Here is a 12,375-nt window from a genome sequence, read left to right as displayed (position 1 = left end):
TAATTCTATAAAAAAGCTCTTTGTAATGCCAGGACAACTTATTATTCATCTTTAATAGATGAGAACAAGAACAACCCTAGGTTTGCTCTTTAGCACTGTAGCCAGGCTGACAAAGAGTCAGAGCTCTGTTGAACCTTGTATTCCTTTAGCTTTAACCAGTAACGACTTCATGAGCTTCTTTACACATAAAATAGTTATGATTAGAGATAAATTAATCTGGCCCTTCTTACAAATGTCACAGATGCTTTTGAATTGGCTGTTAGACCTGATGAATCTTTAGAATTCTTTCACTCCTATATGTCTCTCTGAACTAATTTCATCAGTTTTCTACATCCAAACCATCAACATGTCTTTTAGATCCTATCCCAACTAGACTCTTCAAGGAGATTTTACCTTTAATTAATTCTTCAATGTTAGATCTGATTAATCTCTCTCTAGTAACAGGCTATGTACCACAGGCTTTTAAGGTTGCTGTCATCAAACCTTTGCTTAAAAAGCCCACTTTAGATCCAGATGTGTTAGCTAACTATAGACCGATATCCAACCTACCATTTCTCTCTAAAATTCTGGAAAGAACAGTTGCAAATCAATTATGTGAACACTTACAAAGGAATAATTTGTTTGAAATGTTTCAGTCAGGCTTCAGAGTGGCATCATAGCACAGAGACAGCTCTGGTGAAAGTTACTAATGACCTTCTCATAGCATCAGATAATGGACTAGTCTCTATACTTGTTTTGTTAGATCTTAGTGCAGCGTTTGACACAATCGACCACAACATTTTATTACAGCGTCTAGAACATTCAATTGACATTAAAGGGACAGCACTGGACTGGTTTAAATCCTACTTATCAGATAGGTTCCAGTTTGTGCATGTCAACAATAACTCTTCTGAGCATACTAAGTTAATCATGGAGTTCCTCAGGGTTCTGTCTTAGGACCGATACTTTTCACATTATACATGCTTCCTTTAGGCAATATTATTAGGAAGCATTGTATTAACTTCCATTGTTATGCAGATGACACACAATTGTATTTATCTATGAAGCCAGATGAAACTGATCAGTTAGCTAGACTGCAAGATTGTCTTAAGGACATTAAAACCTGGATGACTTTTAACTTCCTACTGCTAAATTCAGACAAAACTGAAGTCATTGTATTTGGCCCCAAACATCTTAGAAACTCGCTTTCAAAGCAAATAGTTACTCTGGATGGCATCACATTGGCCTCCAGTACTACTGTGAGGAATCTTGGAGTTATTTTTGACCAGGACATGTCCTTAACTCACACATAAAGCAAGTCTGTAGGACTTCCTTTTTTCACCTGCGTAATATTGTAAAAATCAGGAACATTCTGTCTCAGAGTGATGCAGAAAATTAGTTCATGCTTTGTTACTTCCAGGCTTGACTATTGCAATTCCTTATTATCGGGTTGTCCAAATAGCTCTCTCAAACATCTACAGTTGATCCAAAACGCTGCTGCCAGAGTACTGACAGGAGTTAGCAAAGAGATCATATTTTCCCCTATACTTGCTTCTCTTCACTGGCTTCCTGTTAAATTCCAGAATAGAATTTAAAATCCTTCTTCTGACATATAAAGCTCTTAATAACCAATCTCCATCATATCTTAAAGATCTGATAGTACCTTATTATCCTAGTAGAACTCTTGGCTCTCAAGCTGCAGGCTTACTTGTTGTTCCTAGAATTCTAAAAGTAGAATGGGAGGCAGAGCCTTCAGTTATCAGCTCCTCTCCTGTGGAACCTGCTCCCAGTTTGGGTTCTGGAGGCAGATACCCTCTCTATTTTAAGACCAGGCTTAAACGTTCCTTTTGACGAGATCTTATATTAGGGCTGACTGGGGGACCCTGAGGGGGTCAGCTGGAGTCTTCCTCTTGGACGTCCCTTCGTTCTGCCTCTAGTCATGCTGCTATAGGCCTATAGGCTGCTGGGGACTTCTCTTGACGCACTGAGCCCTTCTCTATCTACCTTTACATTTAATATGTATACCGTTATTGCAGTACATTCACTCTGTTTCCCCCTGGCTATTTCTCAGTGTCCCTGGTCCCAGAGCTGGATGCTTCAGATCTGTGGTTGATGTTCCACCAGCTGGTCCAGTCTCCATCATGTCCCACTGTGGGATGCTGCTGCTGACCTTCCTCCAGCCCTCTGCTTCCAACTCCCCTTTTCCACCAGTCAACTCTGCATTGCCTCACTATACTGTTATGCTAACTTACATACTGTTTGAATTTTACTGCTAGCTATATATGGAGTATGTTTAATGTCAGAGCCGTACATCATCAGAGTAACTATGAGTCAGTTTTCAATGTTAGCTATACTTTGTCTGTGTCACATATCCTGTCATGCACGTATCCAAATGTGTGTTGTGTTTCCTTGCTTTCCCACCCCTCCCTCTTCTCCCATCCCTCCCCCTTGCCCTCCTCTGTCCTTCTTCAAACCCCCCCGGCCAGCAGGCAGATGGGTCCCCCCTATATAGAGCCGGGTTCTGCTCGAGGTTTCTTCCCTGTTAAAAGGGTGTTTTCCTGCCACTGTCGCCTTTGGGCTGCTCTGGGGGTCAGGCATATGGTCTGTAAAGCGTCTTGAGACGATTTGACTGTAATTGACGCTATATAAATAAAATTGAATTGAATTGAATTAATCAGCATCTTGTTATGGCACACCTGTGGGGTGGGATGGATTATTTCAGAAAAGGAGAAGTGCTCACTATCACAGATTAGACAGATTTGTGAACAATATTTGAGAGAAAATGGTGATATTGTGTCTGTGGAAAAAAGTTTTAGATGTTTTAGTTCATCTCATAAAAAATGGGAGCAAAAACTAAAGTGTTGGGTTTATATTTTGTTGAATGTATATTACAATATATATACCACAGCATATTACACTACAATATAATATACTGCAATATATTATACTACGGTATAATATACTGCAATATATATACCACAAGAAGGTAAAGAACTGAGAAGGTTCCTGGAGGCAGAACACAGAGAACACAGAACACTTTTAAAAATCTTATTCAGTAAGTTGCTTCACATGTTTAAAATAACTGCAGGAGAAGAACTGAAATGTGGACAAATATATAAACACAAAGAACCAGAATTCAGGTTTTAGAACGCTGCAGATTCTGGGTTTGATACAGAAAGTCATATCCTCAGACACCAGCAGGGGGCACAAACATCTGTTCAGTTTCTGTTTTTCAGGAATATATCCTGTTTTGTGGTTGGATTATGGAGACATTTATACGTGAATTGGTCCTGGATCATATTTAAACTCTCACTGACATATAAAGTCTGTCTGCAACACAGAGTGAAAACCAGATGTTCGCCTCCATCAGATGAATGCAGGAGCTGGGTTTGGAATGGATCTGACAGAAGATGTAGGTAAAGTTAAATAAGAAGGCAGACTGAAGGTTTCTCATAAAGGTGTAACAGTTTTAATCAGATTTAAATGGTCAGGCTAACAACAGACAGAGGAACTGTTTTATCAAACGTCCTCTCTGGAGTGAATATTTCAGAAATCTGGACAGAGCTGCAGCTTCACGGACAAAACTTTTATACAGAGATCATCTTCAGTTGTATGCTGAGAATCTCCTGGAGGCTGAATTTGAACTAAACTGAACCAAAATCTCTCCCTGAAAGTCTGCTCATCTACAGAAATATAGGTTACAGATGTTCCCTAAATGCCTCACAGTCACCAGTCGACGCTACAGTTTCCAGATGTTCCCTAAATGCCTCACTAGCAGCAGCAGCTCAGTGACCAATGTTTTTTTTAAAATCAATTTTATTTGCAATTTTACACAAAACTACAACAAAGAGGAAAATGCCAGGGATATTCTACTTTACATCACACAAGAGGGGGAGATAAAGTGAACAACTAAATGACACTCACAGAAACAAAACAATTAGGAGGAGCCAGGCTTAAGTTTGAATTTTTTAAGGTTGTTAATGGATCTTTCTCAGTGACCAATGTTATTCTGAACAGTCCCATGAGTTGTGATGTCACATTCACCTGGAACCAGGTGAGATTTCTACAACAGATTGAAGCATTTTAAATCCATAGTTGATCGTGTTCATTTAAAGAGAAAAGATGAATTATTTGTATTAATATTCCAGTAAATGTGCAGCCCTACAGCTGTCTGTTTAACCAAACCAACTTTTCAGTGTTTTTTAAATAAAGTTTTAAGCTCAGTGTATCCAAGAAATCAGACAAACTCTCTCTAAAAACAGGAGAGTTCTGTTTTTAAATCAAACAGCAAAGGAAGCTGCGGCTGGATGTGTTTCCTGACAGCTCCTATAGAACGTGTTCAGTCCTCAGAGGTTACTTTTATTGCTTCAACACTGAATCATCAAGAGTTTAGTTTCATTTCTGGACAAGAATTTACAGAAAAGACGATTTCATGTCAAAGTGACAACTTACTTCTACAAAGACACGTCACCTAATAAAAAATATAAAACATCAATCAGTGGTTCCAGCAGTGTTCTCCTCCTTCCAGTCAGTAGATGAACCTTTGATCCTGTTGGTCTCCATCAGCCTGAACATCTAGTTAACCGCTGTCAGGTTCCTCAGAGATCCTGAGTCAGCACAACTTGTCAGGTCCAGACTCTAGTTCTCACACCATGATGCTGCCACCACCGTGCGACTAACTCCTTGAGAAAATCTGACCTGTATTGGAGCTATATAAATCATAGGTCACAGGTGTCTTGGTGGCCAGTAGTCAGATGAAGCTCACCATGATTCAGTGTTGAAAAACAATAAAAGGTGAAAACTTTCCAGTGGGTAAATACATTCTATAGGTTCTGATCATGGTGCATCCTTTGTCCAGGTGTGTGATGAACACAGCAGCCTGAAGGGGGCGCTGATGGAACTGCAAAGTGTTGATCACATGACAACATCTGGTCATGTTTCACCTGATCTGAGTGCAGCTGAATACAAAGCTTTGTCCAGTTAACACACACACACACACACACACACACACACACACACACACACACACACACACACACACATAGAGGAGTCCTGGTTCCAGGTTTGGTCCAGACTAAGTGCTGTATCAGAGCTGTAGTTGTTGTCAGCTCCCAGCAGGGGGCGTTGCATCCTTTATTTCTCCTTGGTCTTAGCATCGTACGTCCCAGCGTTCCGGTATGCTCCCACGTATCCCGTGTTCTCCACGATCTCCTCACGGCCCTCGCGGCCTCGGCCCTTGCCGCTCTCATCGAAGCGCTCCTTGTGGGATCCGGTGTATCGGGCCGTATCGGTGAGACGGTCCACTGCCGCCGTCTTCGACATTTTCTGATGGAAACATGAAGGACAAGAAAAAAAGAAGGTGAACGGTCTGAACTGGAACAGCACCTGCTGACCTCACTGAGGTCCCACAAAGTTCAGGTCATGTTCAGACGTTTGTCCATGAAGTTGTAGAACAGTCTGACTGCACCTACTGGATAAAACAACTGTAGAACAGTCTGACTACATCTACTGGATAAAACAGCTGTAGAACGGTCTGACTACATCTACTGGATAAACAGCTGTAGAACGGTCTGACTACACCTACTGGATAAAACAGATGTAGAACAGTCTGACTACACCTACTGGATAAAACAACTGCAGAACGGTCTGACTACACCTACTGGATAAAACAGATGTAGAACAGTCTGACTACACCTACTGGATAAAACAGATGTAGAACGATCTGACTGCACCTACTGGATAAAACAACTGCAGAACGGTCTGACTGCACCTACTGGATAAAACAACTGCAGAACGGTCTGACTACACCTACTGGATAAAACAACTGCAGAACGTCTGACTGCACCTACTGGATAAAACAACTGCAGAACGATCTGACTACACCTACTGGATAAAACAACTGCAGAACGGTCTGACTACACTACTGGATAAAACAACTGCAGAACGGTCTGACTGCACCTACTGGATAAACAGATGTAGAACGATCTGACTACACCTACTGGATAAAACAACTGCAGAACGGTCTGACTGCACCTACTGGATAAACAACTGCAGAACGGTCTGACTGCACCTACTGGATAAAACAACTGCAGAACGGTCTGACTACATCTACTGGATAAAACAGATGTAGAACGGTCTGACTACACCTACTGGATAAAACAGATGTAGAACGGTCTGACTACACCTACTGGATAAAACAGATGTAGAACGATCTGACTACACCTACTGGATAAACAACTGCAGAACGGTCTGACTACATCTACTGGATAAAACAGATGTAGAACGGTCTGACTACACCTACTGGATAAAACAGATGTAGAACGGTCTGACTACACCTACTGGATAAAACAGATGTAGAACGGTCTGACTACACCTACTGGATAAAACAGATGTAGAACAGTCTGACTACACCTACTGGATAAAACAGCTGTAGAACAGTCTGACTACATCTACTGGATAAAACAGATGTAGAACGGTCTGACTACATCTACTGGATAAACAGAGCTGTAGAACAGTCTGACTACATCTACTGGATAAAACAGATGTAGAACGGTCTGACTACACCTACTGGATAAAACAGCTGTAGAACGGTCTGACTACACCTACTGGATAAACAGAGCTGTAGAACGTCTGACTACACCTACTGGATAAAACAGCTGTAGAACGGTCTGACTACATCTACTGGATAAAACAACTGTAGAACGGTCTGACTGCACCTACTGGATAAAACAGCTGTAGAACGGTCTGACTACACCTACTGGATAAAACAGCTGTAGAACGGTCTGACTACATCTACTGGATAAAACAACTGCAGAACGTCTGACTGCACCTACTGGATAAAACAGCTGTAGAACGATCTGACTACATCTACTGGATAAAACAGCTGTTAGAACGGTCTGACTACACCTACTGGATAAAACAGCTGTAGAACGGTCTGACTACATCTACTGGATAAAACAACAGTAGAACGGTCTGACTACACCTACTGGATAAAACAACTGTAGAACGGTCTGACTGCACCTACTGGATAAAACAGCTGTAGAACGGTCTGACTACATCTACTGGATAAAACAGAGCTGTAGAACGGTCTGACTACACCTACTGGATAAAACAGCTGTAGAACGGTCTGACTACACCTACTGGATAAAACAGCTGTAGAACGGTCTGACTGCACCTACTGGATAAAACAGATGTAGAACGGTCTGACTACACCTACTGGATAAAACAGCTGTAGAACAGTCTGACTACACCTACTACACTGCATTATTCAAAAAGTGAAAGTTGTCTTTGTGCAGTTTAAGCTGTATTTCTGGATCTTCTCAGGATCTTAAGTCTGTCAGATGGAACCAGAGTTAACATCTCATCAGAACTTTCTTTACCGCCATCATGGTCTCACCGTCACGCCAGCATTGGTGGGTTCTCGACCCTCCACCAGCTTGAACATGGACTGCAGAGCCTCATCTTTGCTTTGGCTTTTGAACCTTTTGGGAGCGAGTTCCTCCAGAGCTCTGACGAACTCCTCGTAGGTGACCACCCGGGACGACTTCTGTCTGCAGAAACACCAAGAAGAAGTCAGAGTCTGAGCTGGAGGTCCAGAAGAATCAGAACATTGGTTCATTACAAATAACTATTCTTGTAGATTCATACAGGCCAAAGGTTTGGGAGATCTTTGAGAAGGTGACACCTTCAGGTTCACATCAGTCAGGCAGGAACACTCACTTGACTTTGGAGAAGACGATGTCCACATCGGTGCTGGTCACGTTCTTCCCATCCACGATCTTACAGTCTTTGCACAGTTTGGCCCAGTTCTTCCCATTCAGCTCTTTTCCCGTCGCCTTCGTGTCTCCGTGGACGGCAAACTTCTTGAAGGCCGTGAGGAGCTCCTCCATGTCCAAACCCTCTGCCATGATGGAAAGACCTGCAGCACAGAACTGAGGAGAGAAGAACCAGGTCAGCAGCAGAACCACCAAAAGATCATAAACAGCTTCAAAGAAACAGTCTGAGTTATCATCATAAAGGATCAAAGAGCTCCTCAAATCTTCATGAACTGTTGGATCCAGCGGACGTGATGATGGGTTCATCAACAAAGATCTGGATGAGGTGCAGAGAATTAGACCTAAAAGAACTAAGTGTGGCAGTTTGGTTTTAACTCACTGAGGTCCATTTTTTAATCTAAAGTCCTGCAGCTCTGAGGAACCACAACTTCATGAAGAAGGAAAGAGAACCCAGAGATGTCTTCTGTCAGGAGGACTCAGAATGATGGAAACCGGGTAAAACAAGTAACAAATCTTTGATTATTTATTTTACTAAAACATAAAAACCAGGAACCATTGTGTCCGCCATGTCTCCTCAGATGTTAAACTCTTAACTAATGTTGTCTCCTCATCCTGGAGATGTTTTTCTATCTCCACGTCTCCAGACTCTGGGACAGTTTGTCTGTTTCCACTGACTTTTTCTCATTCTGTGACTGATCTTTCTGTCGTGTTTCTTGAGTCGTTTCTCTCTGAGCTGCAGACGTGACTTCACTCCGTTTTCTCGCTCTGCTGTGATTTCACACTGATGCAATCCTCCACCCTGGTCGTCATGGTGACTGAGGCGCTCTGGCTTTCTGGACAAACACACTTGTGTTTTCACGCTTCATCGTCCCGCTGCTGCACAAAAATAAACTCCTGCTCTGCACACCCAAACAAGCCAAAACCAGTCCAGAACCAGTTCAGAACCAGTTCAGAACAACGTCTGGAACCAGTCTGGATCACATGAAGACTCAGGACCCCTCAGACCGAGTCCGCAGCAGAACTGTGGTGGTTCTCCAGATGATCCAGAACTGGACCTGGTAAACTAACTGGAGATCGGAACAGGGTCTGGGTCAATCCATGTTGAGTCAGAGGGATCAGACTAAATCCTGGAACTGTTCAGATAAATAGATGATCAATAAAGACAGTGATTGCTGAAGTTCTTCAGCCCTGATCCTGTCTGCAGGTGTTCCTGTAGGTCACCTGACAAGTAAACTCTGGGCAGAGGGTTTGTAACCATAAAACTACTAATAAAGTTCTGACACACTGAGGAAGAGTTTGTTTACAGATGGCTGATCAGAAATCAATAATCAATAGAAATCAGTTTTATTGGGTTTAACGGTTCTTTTACTATTGCAGAGTCACAGATAGGGAAAATAAATGTGAATGAAAACAACAAATACCTGTAAAATATTAAGACTTTAAAATCACACATAGTGAAAAGATTAATTTAAAACACAGAATACATGGAAATGACAAAATGTAATGATTTAATCTGAAGTTTAACAAACTAAAAGTTCTGCAAAATCACAATAAACTAATCAATAAATTAATAAAAAAGAACAAAAACTGGTTTTAGACAGAAGCTCTGCTGGAGTGTGTCGGTCTCACACACACTCAGACACACACACACACACACACACACATGTTTGTACTTCTATCTTAGTGAGGACATCCATAAGCGTAATGCATTTCCTAGAGCCTTACCCTAACCTTAACCATCACAACTGATTGCCTAAACTTAATCCTTACCCTAACCCTAACCAAACCTCAATTCATACCTGTTCTCTAAAAACAAGTCTTCACCCTCAAACATGGCTGTTTCAAAGTGAGGACCGGCCAAATTGTCCTCACTTTGTAAAAATGTCCTCACTTTGATAGTTAAATGCAGAAAATGGTCCTCACAATGTAGCAAGTACAAGAACACACACACAGACACAGACACACACACACACACACACACACACACACACATGTCTGGTTCTTATATCCCCATGGGGATCTACCATTGACTCCCATTCATATCTAACCCTTACCCTAACCCTAACCTTAACCCAGACCAAAACAATGCCTAACCCTAAAGAAACGTTTTTGCACTTTTACTTTTTTCAGCAACAACAACATGGCCAAGAAAACACTGTTTCCCCCCGTGGGGACCTCATTTTAGGTCCCCACCGTGACACGAGTCCCCACCTATATAGCACATAGTCAGGTTGAAGTCCCCACCAAGTCCCCACCGGTACAGATAAACACGTACACACACACACAGACACAGACACACACACAGCGGTTAAACTGCCTGTTAATCCTCCTGAACATCGGTTTATTCCAGATGTTTGTCCAGTTTGAACATCCTATCCATTCCAGATGTTTGTCCAGTTTTCAGGCGATTCTGCTCCAGATTTCTGTTTTCCATCAAACCAGCAGCAGAACGACTCCAGTCTGTTCATCCCAGTAGGAGTTACTGGGAACCAGAATCAGACTGGTTCCAGACCAGTAAAACATCTGGACACGGTGTTTGTGTGTATATTTGTGTATATTTGTGTGTCTGTGGGTCCTACCTGTCCGTCCTCCGTCTGTCTCGGCTTCAAATGAGCTCACAGCTGCTTGTTATCATCTGTTTATTCCATTGCCATGGCTACAGCAGGCGAGGGGCGGGTCCTTCAGTGGGGCGTCCAGGAAGCTGCCTGTCAGCTCCAGAGGTCAGAGGTCACCGAAGGAAAACAGACAGATTATGAGCCTGACCTTTATTAGTTTATTTATAGTTTAATTCTAGTTTATTATAGCTTAATACAGTTTATTATAGTTTATGATAGTTTATTATAGTTTAATACAGGTCAACCCTAGCCCTGTTTGTTAGAGTTTAATATAATTTATTATAGATTAATACAGTTTAACACAGTCTGAGCCTGACCTTGTTTATTATGGGTTATTATAGTTTATTGTAGTTATTTGTTGTTTAATTATAGTTTAATACAGTTTATTTATAGTTTATTGTAGTTTATTTTTCACCTTAATCAGACTTCCAGGAAACCGTGATTCACTTTTTTCATTATTTTCTGACCAACCAGCTGATTGATTGATCCATAAATAATCCATAGACCGATCAATAATAAAATCAATCCTCAGCTGCAGCTCTGGAGTGAAGCTTCATCAAACCAAACTCCTGAACAGGGTTCAAGTGGAACCAGAAGGTTCTGGAAGAATCAGATGTTTAATGGTTCAGCAGACTCTTCTAGAAACCGATCAGCTGATCAATAACAGCTGATCAATAACAGCTGATCAATAAGTTAGAAAAGTTCAGTGCGATGAATCTACAGCTGCAGGTCAGGTTCATAGACACACTGATGATTCTTCTGCAAAAATATTGATTATTGATTATCCCACAGCATGGAGCTTCATTCAAAACACCAGAACTGATCAGTTTCATTCTGATCAATAAAGACGTTTCCAGAAATATTCCAACAATCCATCCATCCATCCATTTTCTTCCGCTTATCCGGGGCCGGATCGCGGAGGCAGCAGGTGAAGCAGGTCGTTCCAGACGTCCCTCCCCCCAGCAACGCTTTCCAGCTCTTCCTGGGGGATCCCGAGGCGTTCCCAGGCCAGACGGGATATACAATTCCTCCAGCGAGTTCTGGGTCTACCCCGGGGTCTCCTCCCAGGTGGACGTGCTCGGAAAACCTCCAAAGGAAGTCTCCCTGGAGGCATCCGAATTAGATGGCCAAACCACCTCAACTGGCTCCTTTCGATGCGAAGGAGCAGCAGCTCTACTCCGAGCTCCCTCCGGATGTCTGAGCTCCTCACCCTATCTCTAAGGCTGAGTCCAGCCACCCTACGGAGGAAGCTCATTTCGGCCGCTTGTATCCGCGATCTTGTTCTTTTGGTCACTACCCAAAGCTCATGACCATAGGTGAGGGTTGGAACATAGATGGACTGGTAAATCGAGAGCTTCGCCTTGCGGCTCAGCTCCCTCTTCACCACGACGGTTCGGTACAATGCCCACATTACTGCTGACGCCACACCAATCCGCCTGTCCATCTCTCGCTCCATTTCCTCATCACTCGTGAACAAGATCCCGAGATACTTAAACTCCTTCCCTTGGGGAAGCAACTCCCCCCCAACCCGGAGGGAGCAATCCACCGGTTTCCGGCAGAGAACCATGGCCTCGGACTTGGAGGTGCTGATCCGCATCCCTGCTGCTTTACACTCGGCTGCAAACCGCTCCAGTGCGTGCTGGAGGTCACGGTCTGAGGACGCCAATAAAACCAGATCATCTGCAAAAGGCAGAGATGCGATCCCGAGGCTCCCAAACCGAAAACCCTCCCCACCATGACTGCGCCTTGAAATCCTTTCCATGAAAACCACAAACAGGATTGGAGACAAGGGGCAGCCTTGGCGGGGTCCAACACCCACCGGAAACGTGTCTGACTGTTGTCTGTTCGGTGCATAAGCACAGACAACAGTCAGAGTTTTCCCCTCCGCAACACAAAGTCGCAGAGCGGTGACCCTCTCGTTCTCCAAGGAGAACTCCAACAAAGTGGCGTTCAGCCGGGGGCTTGTAAGTATCCCCACACCCGCCCGGCACCTCTCACTTTGGGCA

At 43.0% G+C, this 12,375-nt stretch overlaps 1 protein-coding gene across 2 annotated transcripts; it reads right to left on the bottom strand.

The window, feature by feature from the left end:
- Window positions 1–3,042: 3,042 nt before the first annotated feature.
- On the bottom strand, window positions 3,043–10,475 carry tppp3 (tubulin polymerization-promoting protein family member 3). 2 transcript variants are annotated; one of them, XM_022211072.2, is made up of 4 exons: window positions 10,334–10,475; window positions 7,699–7,910; window positions 7,376–7,529; window positions 3,043–5,304 (listed from the first exon to the last, which is right to left on the bottom strand). In XM_022211072.2, the coding sequence occupies exons 2-4, from the start codon at window positions 7,884–7,886 to the stop codon at window positions 5,113–5,115; spliced, it is 534 nt and encodes a 177-aa protein (XP_022066764.1). In that variant the 5' UTR covers window positions 7,887–7,910; window positions 10,334–10,475; the 3' UTR covers window positions 3,043–5,112. The 2 variants fall into 2 exon arrangements, with proteins under 2 accessions (XP_022066764.1, XP_051795765.1); XM_051939805.1 differs by lacking the exon at window positions 10,334–10,475 and adding an exon at window positions 8,134–8,736.
- Window positions 10,476–12,375: the final 1,900 nt, after the last annotated feature.

This window comes from Acanthochromis polyacanthus, chromosome 2, assembly GCF_021347895.1.
Source record: "Acanthochromis polyacanthus isolate Apoly-LR-REF ecotype Palm Island chromosome 2, KAUST_Apoly_ChrSc, whole genome shotgun sequence".
Classification (NCBI taxonomy): domain Eukaryota; kingdom Metazoa; phylum Chordata; class Actinopteri; family Pomacentridae; genus Acanthochromis; species Acanthochromis polyacanthus.
The sequence above is the reverse complement of the archived record's forward strand: the minus strand, read 5'-3'. Positions and strand labels throughout refer to the sequence as shown.

Excerpts from the sequence above, each read along its gene's own strand:
- tppp3 (XM_022211072.2), bottom strand. The coding sequence starts at position 7,886 with ATGGCAGAGGGTTTGGACATGGAGGAGCTCCTCACGGCCTTCAAGAAG. Across the intron at positions 7,530-7,698 it reads ATCGTCTTCTCCAAAGTCAA|ACAGAAGTCGTCCCGGGTGG; the intron begins GTGAGTGTTCCT and ends GTGTTTCTGCAG. Across the intron at positions 5,305-7,375 it reads CCACCAATGCTGGCGTGACG|AAAATGTCGAAGACGGCGGC; the intron begins GTGAGACCATGA and ends TGTTTCCATCAG.